At 45.3% G+C, this 20,117-nt stretch overlaps 1 protein-coding gene across 1 annotated transcript in view; it reads right to left on the bottom strand.

Moving 5' to 3' along the window:
• Positions 1–3,652: 3,652 nt before the first annotated feature.
• Positions 3,653–20,117, bottom strand: part of LOC138977911 (serine-rich adhesin for platelets-like) — a 31,425-nt gene continuing 14,960 nt past the window's right edge. Inside the window, exons 3-5 of the mRNA XM_070350515.1 lie at positions 15,619–15,829; positions 5,628–5,838; positions 3,653–4,673 (exon numbers count right to left, since the gene is read on the bottom strand). Of these exons, the coding sequence (XP_070206616.1) occupies positions 4,357–4,673; positions 5,628–5,838; positions 15,619–15,829 (739 nt within the window). The 3' untranslated portion in view covers positions 3,653–4,356. The remainder of the gene's footprint in view (positions 4,674–5,627; positions 5,839–15,618; positions 15,830–20,117) is intronic.

The raw sequence follows: 20,117 nt of genomic DNA, 5'->3' as shown, positions 1-20,117 counted from the left end.
GAAGAAAAACTACTGAGGGATGCAAGAATTGATGCAAGCCATTTCAAGAACGTCTGTCAGTCACACACACACTAGTAGAAGAAAAACTACTGAGGGATGCAAGAATTGATGCAAGCCATTTCAAGAACGTCAGTCAGTCACACACACACTAGTAGAAGAAAAACTACTGAGGGATGCAAGAATTGATGCAAGCCATTTCAAGAAAGTCAGTCAGACAGACACACACACACTAGTAGAAGAAAAACTACTGAGGGATGCAAGAATTGATGCAAGCCATTTCAAGAGAGTCTGTCAGACACACACACACTAGTAGAAGAAAAACTACTGAGGGATGCAAGAATTGATGCAAGCCATTTCAAGAAAGTCTGTCAGACACACACACTAGTAGAAGAAAAACTACTGAGGGATGCAAGAATTGATGCAAGCCATTTCAAGAGAGTCTGTCAGACACACACACACTAGTAGAAGAAAAACTACTGAGGGATGCAAGAATTGATGCAAGCCATTTCAAGAGAGTCTGTCACACAGACACACACACACTAGTAGAAGAAAAACTACTGAGGGATGCAAGAATTGATGCAAGCCATTTCAAGAGAGTCTGTCACACAGACACACACACACTAGTAGAAGAAAAACTACTGAGGGATGCAAGAATTGATGCAAGCCATTTCAAGAACGTCAGTCAGTCACACACACACTAGTAGAAGAAAAACTACTGAGGGATGCAAGAATTGATGCAAGAATTGATGCAAGAATTGATGCAAGCCCTTTCAAGAACGTCAGTCAGTCACACACACACTAGTAGAAGAAAAACTACTGAGGGATGCAAGAATTGATGCAAGCCATTTCAAGAACGTCACACAGACACACACACACTAGTAGAAGAAAAACTACTGAGGGATGCAAGAATTGATGCAAGCCATTTCAAGAACGTCTGTCAGTCACACACGAACACACACACTTAGAAGAAAACTTTACTGAGGGATCTCACAAACACACACAAACACACACACTTAGAAGAAAACTTTACTGAGGGATCTCACAAACACACACAAACACACACACTTAGAAGAAAACTTTACTGAGGGATCTCACAAACACACACACTTAGAAGAAAACTTTACTGAGGGATCTCACAAACACACACACTTAGAAGAAAACTTTACTGAGGGATCTCACAAACACACACATACACACATGCAATTGTTGAAGAGTTAGGTTGTGTTGAAGAAAACGTTACCGAGGGATGCAAGAGTTGATAAAACTGGAATCAGAAATTCTAAAAAAAAAAATATACATGTATATCCATTTCTTAAAGGAAAGTCTTTAAGTGTAGGTAACCTTCACAGAGCATAATTATGGGGAAAAAATCAGAAAAAAGCAAGGTCTTAAACAAGAAGGGCAAAGCCCACACGACTCACATGCTGAACAGACCTTGATCTTTCTTTCAGAATAATTTTACAATAAAACTGAGAAAAACAATATTTATTCAGTAAAGAAAATAATTACAGAAAACTAATGCCATTGTGAGTTGCACATTCAGTAATTGCATCCAAGATATGGTGCATACTGTGTCAAAAGGTTCTCCATCCTAAAATGCTAATCGCTGGTCATAAGGGGATCGAGTCGAACAAGGAACGTCAGTTCTCCGACTTCTCTCTAGTCTGGCGCCTGCTTTCTCTTTTTTGACAAATATCAGTTTAACTCAAACTGACCTGGAACTTGAAGATATATGTAACCTAATGTGAGTTATTATGAAAATATAATGTATTTCCCTCACACATATGTAGTTTTGGAAGAGTTATTTTCAATAGTTCAAGGTCAAGGTCACTTCAAAATATATACATTTCAACTTTGAAGGACCCTGTGACCTTGACCTTGAAGTGAGGTCAAGTTGCCAAACATGTTTCTGAAGATCTAATGTATTTCCCTCACACATATGTAGTTTTGGAAGAGTTATTTTCAATAGTTCAAGGTCAAGGTCACTTCAAAATATATACATTTCAACTTTGAAGGACCCTGTGACCTTGACCTTGAAGTGAGGTCAAGTTGCCAAACATGTTTCTGAAGATCTTGTAACCATACACCATCAGGCCACAATTGGTGTTGATAGACTTAATAGTGTCCAAGAAATATACAATGTTAAAGGTTTCACAGACGGACGGGGGGGACGGACGCCCGGACGCCCGGAAGGACAGGCGGACGATGTCGGTGAGTATATAGACTCACTTTTGTAAGTATAATGTATTTCCCTCACACATATGTAGATTTGGAAGAGTTACCTTCCATAGTTCAAGGTCAAGGTCACTTCAAACTATGTATACAATCCAACTTTAAAGGACCCTTGCGACCTTGACCTTGAAGCAAGGTCAACCAAACTGGTGTCCAAAGATAGGGCTTACATTGCCCTGTATAGCATACATAGCTAAGGTTGCCATTCTCGATAACTTCAGAAAAAAATGCGAAAATGTGAAAAATGGTCGTTTTTAAGACAACAATTACGGCCCCTGTGACCTTGAACTTGAAGTGAGGTCAAGTTGCCGCACATGTTTTTTGAGATCTTGTAACCATACACCATCAGGCCACATCAGGTGTTGATAGACTTAATAGTGTCCAAGAAATATCCAACGTTAAAGTTTTCCGGACGGACGGACGACTCGGGTGAGTACATAGACTCACTTTTGCTTCGCATGTGAGTCAAAAAGGGACAGGGTTAAGAAAGAATAAGAATACTTTATTATCTCATAGAGAAATTCAGGCGTGGTACATAACAATAATACAAACAGGACATTGGTTTCACATAAGACATATAGCACTATATAACAGGGCAGGTTATAAACACACCTCCCACATACCTCTCTGGCCATTCCTTGCATTGTGCTTACGCATTCAGTCATGAACACATCCATGTCTCACTTACACATCGCACACATGGACATTCTTATACGCTCAACTTACCCATTCACACATGGACATTCGACCACGCTCCACTTACACATTCTTATACGCTCCACTTACACATTCACACATGGGACAGTGTTAAGAAAGGGACAGTGTAAAGAAAGGGACAGTGTAAAGAAAGGGACAGTGTTAAGAAAGGGACAGTGTTAAGAAAGGGACAGTGTTAAGAAAGGGACAGTGTAAAGAAAGGGACAGTGTTAAGAAAGGGACAGTGTTAAGAAAGGGACAGTGTTAAGAAAGGGACAGTGTTAAGAAAGGGACAGTGTTAAGAAAGGGACAGTGTTAAGAAAGGGACAGTGTTAAGAAAGGGACAGTGTTAAGAAAGGGACAGTGTTAAGAAAGGGACAGTGTTAAGAAAGGGACAGTTAAAGTTGGGGGTCTTAAAAGGGGATTGCACCTTCACCACTGTTCACCACTGTTCACCACTGTTCACCACTGTTCACCACTGTTCACCACTGTTCACCAAACCCCAATGTGCACAATTGTTACATGACTATGTAGCTGGTGTTACATGGTACACACACACACACACACACAAACACACACACGCACACACACATACACACACACAAACACACACACTCACAAACACACACACAAGCACACACACACACACAAGCACACACACACACACACACACACACACACACACACACACACACACACACACACACATACACACACACAGACACACACACTCACAAACACACACACAAGCACACACACACACACAAGCACACACACACACACACACGCACGCACGCACGCCCGCAGTCTCTGGACTCTGCTGACTGTCTTCGGTCTGCCAGGCTTTGACATGGGGTAACATGCGACATCCACAACATCAACAACATCCACAACATCAACAACATCCACAACATCAACAACATGACAAATGCATTTCACATGATGTAAGACAATAAAGTGTAGTTGTTATTTGATTACAATGTACTCCTATACACGTTATTTGATTACAATGTACTCCTACACACGTTGTTATTTGATTACAATGTACTCCTACACACGTTGTTATTTGATTACAATGTACTCCTACACACGTTGTTATTTGATTACAATGTACTCCTACACACGTTGTTATTTGATTACAATGTACTCCTACACACGTTGTTATTTGATTACAATGTACTCCTACACATGCATATTACTCTGTTGCACACATCCACACTGACCCTTCGGACAGAGTTCAAAGCAGCATCCGGGGTTGGTGTGCACAAAGCTGATAGTGGGTGGGGCATAGCAGCAGAATTGGATCGGTTCAAATCACTAATAAATCTCAATTTCAACCCAGTCACTCGTTTACACCCAATGTTAACTTTGTGAAAATCAGCCCAGCAGTCAGACTTAAAGAAAAATTATAAAAAATAAAAACAAGGATCACAAACGACGACGCTTGACGGCGGGTTTCCCGGACGGACTTCTGCCCCCAGCACTGTTGCCGGCCAGGGACGGCGTGCGCGTAAAGTCGGGGATGTTGAAGTAGTCTTTGAAGACGGTTGCCATGGCGACATCCACACCACTGGCCATCATGCTGTCTCGACGGGCTTCCAGGACCTCGGCAGCAAAGCGTGCGACTGCCGGGCTGTTGACGGTCAGGTGGATGGCGTGGAGAGGACAGGTGGAGGTGCGCTCTGCCAGGTACACCAGCACCGAGTCAAAGAACACCTGGATACACTCGTCAGCCGAGTAGCTGTCTGCAACACACACATTATGTCATACAGTTACTTTAGTAATAAAAAGAAGAGTTGAAGTTATAAAATGTGAACTTACATAACAACACACACCTTGACTGGAGGGATTGAGGGGAGAGGGAAGGCTTCAGGGGTTTTCATAAAGCTGTCAATCATTATGTGTGTGTGTGTGTGTGTGTGTGTGTGTGTGTGTGTGTATGTGTGTATGTGTGTGTGTATGTGTGTATGTCGATGTTTTTTGCTATTGAACATCGCCTTGAGCTCTGGCGAGAAGGGGCGATTTACCAGTTTTCATTATTAGTATTATTACTACACACCTCAACCAATGAAAGGAAAGACAGGCAGTTCTTAGCAACATGACGGACGCCCAAACCAAATGTACACACTACACACCTGAACCAATGAGAGGGAATACACACGTGGTCAGCCCTGAACAGAAATGTTACTAGCCTAAGGTAATATTTCACTAAGCAACGTGACCACAATGAAGGGACTGACCACAATGAAGGTGACCACAACCTACAGTTATAAATATATACTGCAATACTTTCCCCTTACTATTTTTTCTCTCTTTGAAAACAAGTGTATTTATAACCAAAAAAATCAAAAGTTATGTGATGATGTATTGCTCAAAGCTGATCTTAAAATAAATGAGGCACAGCTATGTAGCAGTAGTTTGGGGTCAACTTTTATGTAGCAGTAGTTTGGGGTCAACTTTTATGTAGCAGTAGTTTGGGGTCAACTTTTATGTAGCAGTAGTTTGGGGTCAACTTTTATGTAGCAGTAGTTTGGGGTCAACTTTTATGAGAGCTGTCTATCAACCTTGTTCACCCTAAATATGCAACTCATCAGAAAAGTGTGCTTGCCCAGTGGCTACTTTTACTTCCTTTTTATTTAAAAACTGACACAAACAGAAAAGCACATTTGTGCATAAAACACAATGTACACACTACACACCTGAACCGATGAGAGGAAAGGCCACGCTGGACAGCCCTAGTTTCTCACTGGCGTGTTTCAGACAGTTAAGGTAGGTGCACAGCAGCAGTTTCTTGTGTGTCCTGACGTCGCTCTCGCTCTGCACGCTGGTCTCCGGCACTGTCACGTGCAGCACGTGCGAGATCAGGGGAGATAAGTGCCCTCCCGCCGGACTGTCCACAACCTCACACACCTGTGGAGAAACACAACTAGAAAGTTCCTTTCACCAAGATGTATCAAGTCTAGATACACATTATGTCATACTGTGCGTTACTAGGCTGTGAGGTGAAACACAACTAGAAAGTTCCTTTCACCAAGATGTATCAAGTCTAGATACACATTATGTCATACTGTGCGTTACTAGGCTGTGAGGTGAAACACAACTAGAAACGTTCCTTTCACCAAGATGTATCAAGTCTAGATACACATTATGTCATACTGTGCGTTACTAGGCTGTGAGGTGAAACACAACTAGAAACGGTCCTTTCACCAAGATGTATCAAGTCTAGATACACATTATGTCATACTGTGCGTTACTAGGCTGTGAGGTGAAACACAACTAGAAACGGTCCTTTCACCAAGATGTATCAAGTCTAGATACACATTATGTCATACTGTGCGTTACTAGGCTGTGAGGTGAAACACAACTAGAAACGGTCCTTTCACCAAGATGTATCAAGTCTAGATACACATTATGTCATACTGTGCGTTACTAGGCTGTGAGGTGAAACACAACTAGAAACGTTCCTTTCACCAAGATGTATCAAGTCTAGATACACATTATGTCATACTGTGCGTTACTAGGCTGTGAGGTGAAACACAACTAGAAACGTTCCTTTCACCAAGATGTATCTAGTCTAGATACACATTATGTCATACTGTGTGTTACTAGGCTGTGAGGTGAAACACAACTAGAAACGTTCCTTTCACCAAGATGTATCAAGTCTAGATACACATTATGTCATACTGTGCGTTACTAGGCTGTGAAGTGAAACACAACTAGAAACGGTCCTTTCACCAAGATGTATCAAGTCTAGATACACATCATGACATACTCATACTGTGCGTTACTAGGCTGTGAGGTGAAACACAACTAGAAACGGTCCTTTCACCAAGATGTATCAAGTCTAGATACACATTATGTCATACTGTGCGTTACTGGGCTGTGAGGTGAAACACAACTAGAAATGTTCCTGTGAATGCCCCTGCTAAGGAGCCTTCTGTGTATCTAGATTCTTTTTGTTTTGCTTGTGTTTCTTAGTCATGCTTCTAGCTTGACTCGCATGCGACTTTCCGTGGTGGTGGCTTCCCCTTTTTCTGATCTCCTTCTCACCTCTTTTCTTTCACTTTTCTTTCCGTATCTTACTTTTGCCCCTATTTGTTCCCATTTTGCAGCCACCTCTGTAGGTTCGCGTGCGGGTCTAGCTCGCTCTTTATCTTCTAGTTTTCTTTATTAAGTATGAGCGTCCTGGTACGATCTTTGTTTTTGTTGTACTGACTTTAAATATTGTAACGAACAAATTTATAAACGAGAGTGTGGCCGGCGTTTTTCTGATATTGATTTCATGTGCCTGTATGGCTCACGCTGGACCATGCTAGCCTCTGGAGATTTTCCCCGGAGAGCACGGGACGCATGCTTTGCAACAGTATAACCGTAGTAACGCGCAGTAATTTTTAGTTCACCTCTGTGGTGGATAGCCTGTATTCGTTGTCACTTGCTGGGAAGCCGTTCAGGGAACAACATGTGTTTAGTATAGATAGGGTTTTGCTCTGTTCCTGGGACCAGTTTTATCAAGTTAATTTGTAATGTTCTGTTTAGTTGCTCGCCTTGAGCCTGTTTAGGTTATATTGATGCTGTCAAAGGCGAGTATCCATTTCTGACTCCATGTTGCTCTTATTTACCGAATTCGTGTAATTTTCGTTTCGAATCTTTGTTTGTTATGACTTCTTTCCGTCTCTGTGTCTTCTGTCCGTTTCTTTGTCTTCTTTCCGTTTCTTTGTCTTACGTTTTATCTATGCAAGGGAAGAGCTGAGACTGTTCTGGTTTATTATGATTTGACTTTAAGCCAGTTTTTGTTTGCTAACCTTCTGTAAGATTTTGGTTCATGTTCGCGAGTCGTATTTGTATTTCTCCGTCCTGTAATGTTGGTCAGCTTTCCTTTCACTGCGTGTCGTTTCTTGTTTAGTTAGCCTAGTGTGTCCTACGTTTATTCTATGTAGGGTTTTCTAACATATTTTGTCTTGGTGTTCATGATAGCTTTGGTGATTTTTTATTGATTTGCCGCCATCTTGTTTCGGCCGCCATCTTGTTTCGGCCGCCATTTTGACGTCCATCTTTGATGTTTATGTTTTTAGGACACCTTTGATGTTTAGTTTGATGTTTCGAATTCTAAGTTTAGTTTTTTCTTTTTATCAGTTTCCACCGCTCCGCGCTTCTCGCTCCATGCTCCACGCTTCACACTCTACTGTTCTGCACTCTCACTCAAGCTAGTCATTTCTACTTCGCATTTTAGCATCAATTCACATTCTAAACTTAGATCAGTTTTTCCGCCACGCTCCTATATAAGTTACTTAGCTCTCCATAGGTTTATGTTTAGCTTTTTATATATTGATATTACGAGCTGATTTCTGATTCCTATGACATTGACAAGTATGACCATATTCACAATAAAACTAATTAATTTTCCAATTCTAGTGTTCGTTTTGTTTTGTGAGCGCGTCGGTTCTTTGTAGCACCAAAATTACATCCTCCAGAATTTACATAAGTCATCTTAAAATCTTACAGCAACTCAAGGGCAAGCACAGTTCCTTTCACCAAGATGTATCAAGTCTAGATACACATTATGTCATACTGTGCGTTACTGGGCTGTGAGGTGAAACACAACTAGAAACATTCCTTTCACCAAGATGTATCAAGTCTAGATACACATTATGTCATACTGTGCGTTACTAGGCTGTGAGGTGAAACACAACTAGAAACGTTCCTTTCACCAAGATGTATCAAGTCTAGATACACATTATGTCATACTGTGCGTTACTAGGCTGTGAGGTGAAACACAACTAGAAACGTTCCTTTCACCAAGATGTATCAAGTCTAGATACACATTATGTCATACTGTGCGTTACTAGGCTGTGAAGTGAAACACAACTAGAAACGGTCCTTTCACCAAGATGTATCAAGTCTAGATACACATTATGTCATACTGTGCGTTACTAGGCTGTGAGGTGAAACACAACTAGAAACGTTCCTTTCACCAAGATGTATCAAGTCTAGATACACATTATGTCATACTGTGCGTTACTGGGCTGTGAGGTGAAACACAACTAGAAACGGTCCTTTCACCAAGATGTATCAAGTCTAGATACACATTATGTCATACTGTGCGTTACTGGGCTGTGAGGTGAAACACAACTAGAAACATTCCTTTCACCAAGATGTATCAAGTCTAGATACACATTATGTCATACTGTGCGTTACTAGGCTGTGAGGTGAAACACAACTAGAAACGTTCCTTTCACCAAGATGTATCAAGTCTAGATACACATTATGTCATACTGTGCGTTACTAGGCTGTGAGGTGAAACACAACTAGAAACGTTCCTTTCACCAAGATGTATCTAGTCTAGATACACATTATGTCATACTGTGTGTTACTAGGCTGTGAGGTGAAACACAACTAGAAACGTTCCTTTCACCAAGATGTATCTAGTCTAGATACACATTATGTCATACTGTGCTATACTAGGCTGAGGAGAAACACAACTAGAAACGTTCCTTTCACCAAGATGTATCAAGTATTGATACACATTATGTCATACTGTGCGTTATTAAGCTGTAAGGCGAACACGATGGGAAGAGACAGAGAGACAGAGAGACAGAAAAGAGAGAGAGTGAGTGTGTGTGTGTGTGTGTGTGTGTGTGTGTGTGTGTGTGTGTGTGTGTGTGTGTGTGTGTGTGTGTGTGTGTGTGTGTGTGTGTGTTAGTATTATGTATATATGAAGTGAATTGATATGATGATTTGCAAAGAGAGTTTGCAGTGAGCTACTGAGTCACGTTGCTACCTGAACGCTTTCTTCAGTTCAAGAACGTTTCAACTCAACTCAACTCAAATTTTATTGGCTTCAATTTCCACATAGAAGAATTTGTCTTGTGCTTGGGATTAAGACATAGGCAGAAAGTAAGAGTATAACATATAAAAACAGCATTCATATCACATTTCATGTATCACACACAGTAATCACTAGTATAGGCCTAGGCCTACAAATATCACATTTGTCCCTGTATCATACATGCAAATAAATAGTATCACATTTTCCACGTATCACACACAATATATACATTACATAACATACAGCAAGTTTCCATCTCCCGCCCCCCCCCCCCCCCCCCCCCCCTCCCACACATACATATCCTCGCACGTGCGTCGACTCCATACAAATGACATCATCAGTCCATCATCAGTCCAGTCATTGTAATCATGCAGTGAGCTACTGAGTCACGTACCGCCCTGATATGGCCCTTCGTGGTCGGCTGGGCGTTAAGCAAACAAACAAACAAACAAAATACTGAGTCACGTTGCTACCTGAACGCTTTCTTCAGACCAAGAAAGTTTCATTGTAATCATGCAGTGAGCTACCGAGTCCGATGTAAAGTCACTGTTGAAAACTGAGCAGTTATGTTAATCAACCAAAATGTGTGTGAACAACGAACAGTACCAGTGCAACCCCCTTCCTTTATCCTTCACCGTGCTCCCTGGGTCCTTCACCGTGCTCCCTGGATCCTTCACCGTGCTCCCTGGGTCCTTCACCGTGCTTCCTGGATCCTTCACCGTGCTCCCTGGGTCCTTCACCGTGCTCCCTGGATCCTTCACCGTGCTTCCTGGATCCTTCACCGTGCTTCCTGGATCCTTCACCGTGCTTCCTGGATCCTTCACCGTGCTTCCTGGGTCCTTCACCGTGCTTCCTGGATCCTTCACCGTGCTCCCTGGATCCTTCACCGTGCTCCCTGGGTCCTTCACCGTGCTTCCTGGATCCTTCACCGTGCTCCCTGGGTCCTTCACCGTGCTCCCTGGATCCTTCACCGTGCTCCCTGGATCCTTCACCGTGCTCCCTGGATCCTTCACCGTGCTCCCTGGGTCCTTCACCGTGCTCCCTGGGTCCTTCACCGTGCTTCCTGGGTCCTTCACCGTGCTTCCTGGATCCTTCACCGTGCTTCCTGGATCCTTCACCGTGCTTCCTGGATCCTTCACCGTGCTTCCTGGGTCCTTCACCGTGCTTCCTGGATCCTTCACCGTGCTTCCTGGATCCTTCACCGTGCTCCCTGGGTCCTTCACCGTGCTCCCTGGGTCCTTCACCGTGCTTCCTGGGTCCTTCACCGTGCTCCCTGGATCCTTCACCGTGCTTCCTGGATCCTTCACCGTGCTCCCTGGGTCCTTCACCGTGCTTCCTGGATCCTTCACCGTGCTCCCTGGATCCTTCACCGTGCTCCCTGGATCCTTCACCGTGCTTCCTTTATCCTTCACCGTGCTCCCTGGATCCTTCACCGTGCTTCCTGGATCCTTCACCGTGCTTCCTGGATCCTTCACCGTGCTCCCTGGATCCTTCACCGTGCTCCCTGGATCCTTCACCGTGCTCCCTGGATCCTTCACCGTGCTCCCTGGGTCCTTCACCGTGCTCCCTGGATCCTTCACCGTGCTCCCTGGGTCCTTCACCGTGCTTCCTTTATCCTTCACCGTGCTCCCTGGATCCTTCACCGTGCTCCCTGGATCCTTCACCGTGCTCCCTGGGTCCTTCACCGTGCTCCCTGGGTCCTTCACCGTGCTCCCTGGATCCTTCACCGTGCTCCCTGGGTCCTTCACCGTGCTCCCTGGGTCCTTCACCGTGCTCCCTGGGTCCTTCACCGTGCTCCCTGGATCCTTCACCGTGCTCCCTGGGTCCTTCACCGTGCTCCCTGGGTCCTTCACCGTGCTCCCTGGGTCCTTCACCGTGCTCCCTGGGTCCTTCACCGTGCTCCCTGGGTCCTTCACCGTGCTCCCTGGGTCCTTCACCGTGCTCCCTGGGTCCTTCACCGTGCTCCCTGGGTCCTTCACCGTGCTCCCTGGATCCTTCACCGTGCTCCCTGGATCCTTCACCGTGCTCCCTGGATCGTGGATGACCCAGAGCCTCACAAAAGTGTCTGTATATCTAAAATTATTGGGAGTTTTTGATTGAGACTTTATGTAATCCTATAACACCATAGGACCCTCCCATCGACCACTTTCTGAAGGATTATCTTTGTAACAGTGATGTAATTTGAACCGGGCAGTCCGGATGATGTAAGTCGTGGGTGACCCATATGGATTTAAAGAAGGATTTTACGATGTTTATTCTTATTCGGATGGCGTGGGTCGTGGGTGACCCATATGGATTTAAAGAAGGATTTTACGATGTTTATTCTTATTCGGATGGCGTGGGTCGTGGGTGACCCATATGGATTTAAAGAAGGATTTTACGATGTTTATTCTTATTCGGATGGCGTGGGTCGTGGGTGACCCATATGGATTTAAAGAAGGATTTTACGATGTTTATTCTTTTTCGGATGGCGTGGGTCGTGGGTGACCCATATGGATTTAAAGAAGGATTTTACGATGTTTATTCTTATTCGGATGGCGTGGGTCGTGGGTGACCCGTATGGATTTAAAGAAGGATTTTACCATGTTTATTCTTATTCGGATGGCGTGGGTCGTGGGTGACCCATATGGATTTAAAGAAGGATTTTACGATGTTTATTCTTATTCGGATGGCGTGGGTCGTGGGTGACCCATATGGATTTAAAGAAGGATTTTACCATGCTTATTCTTATTCGGATGGCGTGGGTCGTGGGTGACCCATATGGATTTAAAGAAGGATTTTACCATGTTTATTCTTATTCGGATGGCGTGGGTCGTGGGTGACCCGTATGGATTTAAAGAAGGATTTTACCATGTTTATTCTTATTCGGATGGCGTGGGTCGTGGGTGACCCGTATGGATTTAAAGAAGGATTTTACCATGCTTATTCTTATTCGGATGGCGTGGGTCGTGGGTGACCCGTATGGATTTAAAGAAGGATTTTACCATGCTTATTCTTATTCGGATGGCGTGGGTCGTGGGTGACCCATATGGATTTAAAGAAGGATTTTACGATGCTTATTCTTATTCGGATGGCGTGGGTCGTGGGTGACCCATATGGATTTAAAGAAGGATTTTACCATGTTTATTCTTATTCGGATGGCGTGGGTCGTGGGTGACCCATATGGATTTAAAGAAGGATTTTACCATGTTTATTCTTATTCGGATGGCGTGGGTCGTGGGTGACCCATATGGATTTAAAGAAGGATTTTACCATGTTTATTCTTATTCGGATGGCGTGGGTCGTGGGTGACCCATATGGATTTAAAGAAGGATTTTACCATGTTTATTCTTATTCGGATGGCGTGGGTCGTGGGTGACCCATATGGATTTAAAGAAGGATTTTACCATGTTTATTCTTATTCGGATGGCGTGGGTCGTGGGTGACCCATATGGATTTAAAGAAGGATTTTACGATGTTTATTCTTATTCGGATGGCGTGGGTCGTGGGTGACCCATATGGATTTAAAGAAGGATTTTACGATGTTTATTCTTATTCGGATGGCGTGGGTCGTGGGTGACCCATATGGATTTAAAGAAGGATTTTACGATGTTTATTCTTATTCGGATGGCGTGGGTCGTGTACGACACATACTCTGCAAAGAGTCGATAAAAAGTTTATCCCTATTCGAATGGCGTGGGTCATGTACGACACATACTTTTTACGTTGAATCCTTCTCTTAGAAAATGGGTCATACAGGACCCACATCATCCGGACTGTTTTGTCCAAAGCTTGATCGAGCCCCTAATTCAGGACCTTGCTTTATCAGATTTCGGTTCATGAGGTCTGTAAACTTACCATCCTTTTAGGACTCCCTCCTTTCTAAGAGGTCATTCTGTTTAGGTCTTAACCGGGGGGTCTGTAAACTTACCATCCTTTTAAGACTCCCTCCTTTTTAAGAGCTCGTTGTGTGGGGGTCTTATCTGGGGGGTTGCACTGGATGTGATTCCCCTTGACAACAGCTGTATCTGGGGGGATGCACTGGATGTGATTCCCCTTGACAACAGTTGTATCTGGGGGGTTGCACTGGATGTGATTCCCCTTGACAACAGCTGTATCTGGGGGGATGCACTGGATGTGATTCCCCTTGACAACAGCTGTATCTGGGGGGTTGCACTGGATGTGATTCCCCTTGACAACAGCTGTATCTGGGGGGTTGCACTGGATGTGATTCCCCTTGACAACAGCTGTATCTGGGGGGTTGCACTGGATGTGATTCCCCTTGACAACAGCTGTATCTGGGGGGATGCACTGGATGTGATTCCCCTTGACAACAGCTGTATCTGGGGGGTTGCACTGGATGTGATTCCCCTTGACAACAGCTGTATCTGGGGGGATGCACTGGATGTGATTCCCCTTGACAACAGCTGTATCTGGGGGGATGCACTGGATGTGATTCCCCTTGACAACAGCTGTATCTGGGGGGTTGCACTGGATGTGATTCCCCTTGACAACAGCTGTATCTGGGGGGATGCACTGGATGTGATTCCCCTTGACAACAGCTGTATCTGGGGGGTTGCACTGGATGTGATTCCCCTTGACAACAGCTGTATCTGGGGGGATGCACTGGATGTGATTCCCCTTGACAACAGCTGTATCTGGGGGGTTGCACTGGATGTGATTCCCCTTGACAACAGCTGTATCTGGGGGGATGCACTGGATGTGATTCCCCTTGACAACAGCTGTATCTGGGGGGTTGCACTGGATGTGATTCCCCTTGACAACAGCTGTATCTGGGGGGATGCACTGGATGTGATTCCCCTTGACAACAGCTGTATCTGGGGGGATGCACTGGATGTGATTCCCCTTGACAACAGCTGTATCTGGGGGGATGCACTGGATGTGATTCCCCTTGACAACAGCTGTATCTGGGGGGTTGCACTGGATGTGATTCCCCTTGACAACAGTTGTATCTGGGGGGATGCACTGGATGTGATTCCCCTTGACAACAGCTGTATCTGGGGGGATGCACTGGATGTGATTCCCCTTGACAACAGTTGTATCTGGGGGGTTGCACTGGATGTGATTCCCCTTGACAACAGCTGTATCTGGGGGGATGCACTGGATGTGATTCCCCTTGACAACAGCTGTATCTGGGGGGTTGCACTGGATGTGATTCCCCTTGACAACAGCTGTATCTGGGGGGTTGCACTGGATGTGATTCCCCTTGACAACAGCTGTATCTGGGGGGATGCACTGGATGTGATTCCCCTTGACAACAGCTGTATCTGGGGGGTTGCACTGGATGTGATTCCCCTTGACAACAGCTGTATCTGGGGGGATGCACTGGATGTGATTCCCCTTGACAACAGCTGTATCTGGGGGGTTGCACTGGATGTGATTCCCCTTGACAACAGCTGTATCTGGGGGGTTGCACTGGATGTGATTCCCCTTGACAACAGCTGTATCTGGGGGGATGCACTGGATGTGATTCCCCTTGACAACAGCTGTATCTGGGGGGATGCACTGGATGTGATTCCCCTTGACAACAGCTGTATCTGGGGGGTTGCACTGGATGTGATTCCCCTTGACAACAGCTGTATCTGGGGGGTTGCACTGGATGTGATTCCCCTTGACAACAGCTGTATCTGGGGGGATGCACTGGATGTGATTCCCCTTGACAACAGCTGTATCTGGGGGGATGCACTGGATGTGATTCCCCTTGACAACAGCTGTATCTGGGGGGTTGCACTGGATGTGATTCCCCTTGACAACAGCTGTATCTGGGGGGTTGCACTGGATGTGATTCCCCTTGACAACAGCTGTATCTGGGGGGTTGCACTGGATGTGATTCCCCTTGACAACAGCTGGTCCAAGCCTCTTACCTGGAGCCCGTTCTTGTTGCGCCTGAGGAAGTCCTGACACGCCTGAGTGAATCCAGCACCGGCCGCCCCGGCCACGCTCTCCCCAACAGCCCCGCGGTGACGCAGGTCAGTGTCGGCAATGACCACGATAGCACTAGTGGTTGCCATGGTGATGCTGCTGGTGGTGACCGTCACCTGAAGCACGTCCTCCAGCAGGAAGGCAAAACGCCCGCTGTACACACACAACACGCATCATGATACACGCTGTCATCTTACACGTTGTACACATACAACATGCGTCATCTTACATGCTGTACACATACAACACACTTCATGACACATGCTGTATACACACAACACGCGTCATGACACATGCTGTAAACACACAACACGCGTCATGATACACGCTGCACACACACAACACGTGCCATGAAACACGCACAACACGCATCATGATACACGCTGTACACATACAACACGCGACACGCTGTACACACACAACACGTGTCATGTTACGGGCTGTACACACACAACACGAGGCATGATACACGCTGTACACACACAACACGTGTCACGATACACGCTGTACACACACAACACACGGCATGATACATGCTGTACACGTACAACACGCATCATGATACACGCTGTACACACACAACACGCATCATGATACACCCTGTACACACACAACACGCATCATGATACACGCTGTACACGCACAACACGCATCATGATACACGCTGTACACACACAACACGCATCATGATACACGCTGTACACACACAACACGCGTCATGATACATGCTGTACACGCACAACACGCATCATGATACACACTGTACACACACAAAACGCGTCATGATACATGCTGTACACACACAACACACGTCATGATACACACTGTACACACACAACACATGTCATGATACACGCTGTACACACACAACACGTGTCATGATACACGCTGTACACACATAACACGCTTCATGATACACGCTGTACACACACAACACGTGGCATTACACGATGTACACACACAACACGCGACATAATACACGCACAGCACGCATCATGATACACACTGTAAAAAAAAACACGTGTCATGATACACACTGTACACACACAACATGTGTCATGATACACGCTGTACACACACAACATGTGTCATGATACACGCTGTACACACACAACACGCGTCATGATACACGCTGTACAAACAAAACACGTGTCATGATACACACTGTACACACACAACACGCGCCATGATACACGCTGTACACACACAACACGCAGCATGATACACGCTGTACACACACAACACGTGTCATGATACACGCTGTACACACACAACACGCGTCATGATACACGCTGTACACACACAACACGCGTCATGATACACGCTGTACACACACAACATGCATCATGACACACGCTGTACACACACAACAAGCGTCATGATACATGTTGTACACACACAACATGCGTCATGATACACGCTGTACACACACAACATGTGTCATGATACACGCTGTACACACACAACACGTGTCATGATACACGCTGTACACACACAACACGCTTCATCGTACACGCTGTACACACACAACACGTGGCATTATACACGATGTACACACACAACACGCGACATAATACACGCACAGCACGCATCATGATACAAGCTGTACACACACAACATGCGTCATGATACACGCTGTACACACACAACTCGCGGCATGATACACGCTGTACACACACACAACACGCGGCATGATACACGCTGTACACACACAACACGCGGCATAATACACGCACAACACGCGTCATGATACACGCTGTACACACACAACATGTGTCATGAAACACGCTGTACACACACAACACGCGTCATGATACACACTGTACACACACAACACGCGGCATGATACACGCTGTACACACACAACACATGTCATGATACACGCTGTACACACACAACACGCATCATGATACACGCTGTACACACACAACACGCGGCATGATAAACGCTGTACAGACACAATATGTGGCATCATACATGCTGTACACACACAACACGTCTCATGATACACGCTGTACACACACAACACGCGTCATGATACACGCTGTACACACACAACACGCGTCATAATACACGCTGTACACACACAACACGCGTCATGATACACGCTGTACACACACAACACGCGGCATGATACATGCTGTACACACACAACACGCGGCATGATACACGCACAACCCGCGTCATGATACACGCTGTACAAACAAAACATGCGTCATGATACACGCTGCACACACACAACACGCAGCATGATACACGTTGTACACACATGACCCGCGTCATGATACACGTTGCAGTTGCACATATTCAGATCAATTTGCAGAGGCTATAAACAGAACATCTCAAAATGTAGGTTCTTAAAACTGGGAAAGTGTTAAATTGGGTGCAAGAATGTCGTTAGGCGTCGGACATCGGACATAGACCGATTGAAAGGCTCAAATGTCAGATTCACATAGCCGCATGGTGGTCAGATGTCCTATCGTTTTGAACTGAGCGCGGTCATTGTCCGATAAGAACTCCATTCCTTCAGACAGGACGGTCACGATATTCCATATTTTTCTTTCAAGATACACATTTTCAAAAAGTGACCGAGCACTCTCGCGTACATGTGCACCGAAGTTGTGCAGTGCGGATCTTGCGTTTTCCAGAACTACGGGAGACAACTCCAACTGACTATAAGTCTTGCATCTGCTTTTGGTTTCAGTTCGAGACATCTTCACGAAGCACATTAAATTATGTCACCGAAATAAAAACTAAGGCCTGCCAAAGTTTAACAAAAGCTGAACACCTTTGACTTTTCAACGGCATCCTGTGCTCCGTTTGGGTCAATAACAGGTGAAAACACGGCGAGCATCATTCTTGAAAATGACAGTGTTGCCGCTGAAACGTGACACAACCACGGAAAGAGAAGTTTTGTCTTTTGTACAGGACATGGTGTCGGCACAGCAGGAAATTCGCAGAAACGGTCTTTTAACTATTCATGGCTGACCCTGTTTGGTTGGTGAGACCTTCACAGCAAAGAGACCATACTGCTTTGTCAAATCTGTGTTGAAACGGACTTTTTAAAATGTTCTCAGTATTTCATTTTCTAGTCAAATCATGCAGTTTGTGAGACAATCAAAACAAGAAAGTTTTGGTTGCTTTTTAGTTTGTTTCTTTTTGTGTGTCCTATTTGAAACTAAATTAATAAAACAATGTATTCCAAAATGTTCGGTGTATATATATATGTATGTGTGTGTGCACATGATTTTTAAGCCATTCCATGTACAGTGTTTTGCACAACACTATGATGTCCTATTGATATTTCTGAAAGCGGTCAAATGTCCTATTGCTGCCGAAGAGCTCAGGACATTTGTCCTATAGGTGTGAATTTGTAACAACATCCCTGTGGGTGATCTTAAAAGAACTACTAAGCCAACTAGCTACCTTTGGATCAACTTCTGACCTTAACTGACTTTAGGCAGCAATCATGAGTCTAAAGCATTCAAAACAACTACAGGCAACTAGTGTTGTTCTGTCAGGGTAAGGTAGGGCACTCTGGGAGTGATCAGACAGCTAGTGTTGTCCTGTCAGGGTAAGGGAGGGCACTCTGGGAGTGATCAGACAGCTAGTGTTGTTCTGTCAGGGTAAGGTAGGTCACTCTGGGAGTGATCAGACAGCTAGTGTTGTTCTGTCAGGGTCAGGGTAAGGGAGGGCACTCTGGGAGTGATCAGACAGCTAGTGTTGTTCTGTCAGGGTAAGGTAGGTCACTCTGGGAGTGATCAGACAGCTAGTGTTGTTCTGTCAGGGTAAGGGAGGGCACTCTGGGAGTGATCAGACAGCTAGTGTTGTTCTGTCAGGGTAAGGGAGGGCACTCTGGGAGTGATCAGACAGCTAGTGTTGTTCTGTCAGGGTAAGGGAGGGCACTCTTAAGGTAGGGCACTCTGGGAGTGATCAGACAACTAGTGTTGTTCTGTCAGGGTAAGGGAGGGCACTCTGGGAGTGATCAGACAGCTAGTGTTGTCCTGTCAGGGTAAGGTAGGGCACTCTGGGAGTGATCAGACAGCTAGTGTTGTTCTGTTAGGGTAAGGGAGGGCACTCTGGCAGTGATAAGACAGCTAGTGTTGTTCTGTCAGGGTAAGGTAGGGCACTCTGGGAGTGATCAGACAGCTAGTGTTGTTCTGTCAGGGTAAGGGAGGGCACTCTGGGAGTGATCAGACAGCTAGTGTTGTTCTGTCAGGGTAAGGGAGGGCACTCTGGGAGTGATCAGACAGCTAGTGTTGTCCTGTCAGGGTAAGGTAGGGCACTCTGGGAGTGATCAGACAGCTAGTGTTATCCCAGGGCACTCTGGGAGTGATCAGACAGCTAGTGTTATCCTGTCAGGGTAAGGGAGGGCACTCTGGGAGTGATCAGACAGCTAGTGTTGTTCTGTCAGGGTAAGGGAGGGCACTCTGGGAGTGAT

This window comes from Littorina saxatilis, linkage group LG10, assembly GCF_037325665.1.
Source record: "Littorina saxatilis isolate snail1 linkage group LG10, US_GU_Lsax_2.0, whole genome shotgun sequence".
NCBI classification, from domain to species: domain Eukaryota; kingdom Metazoa; phylum Mollusca; class Gastropoda; order Littorinimorpha; family Littorinidae; genus Littorina; species Littorina saxatilis.
Note: the sequence above shows the minus strand (reverse complement) of the source record. Positions and strands in the feature narration are given on the sequence as shown.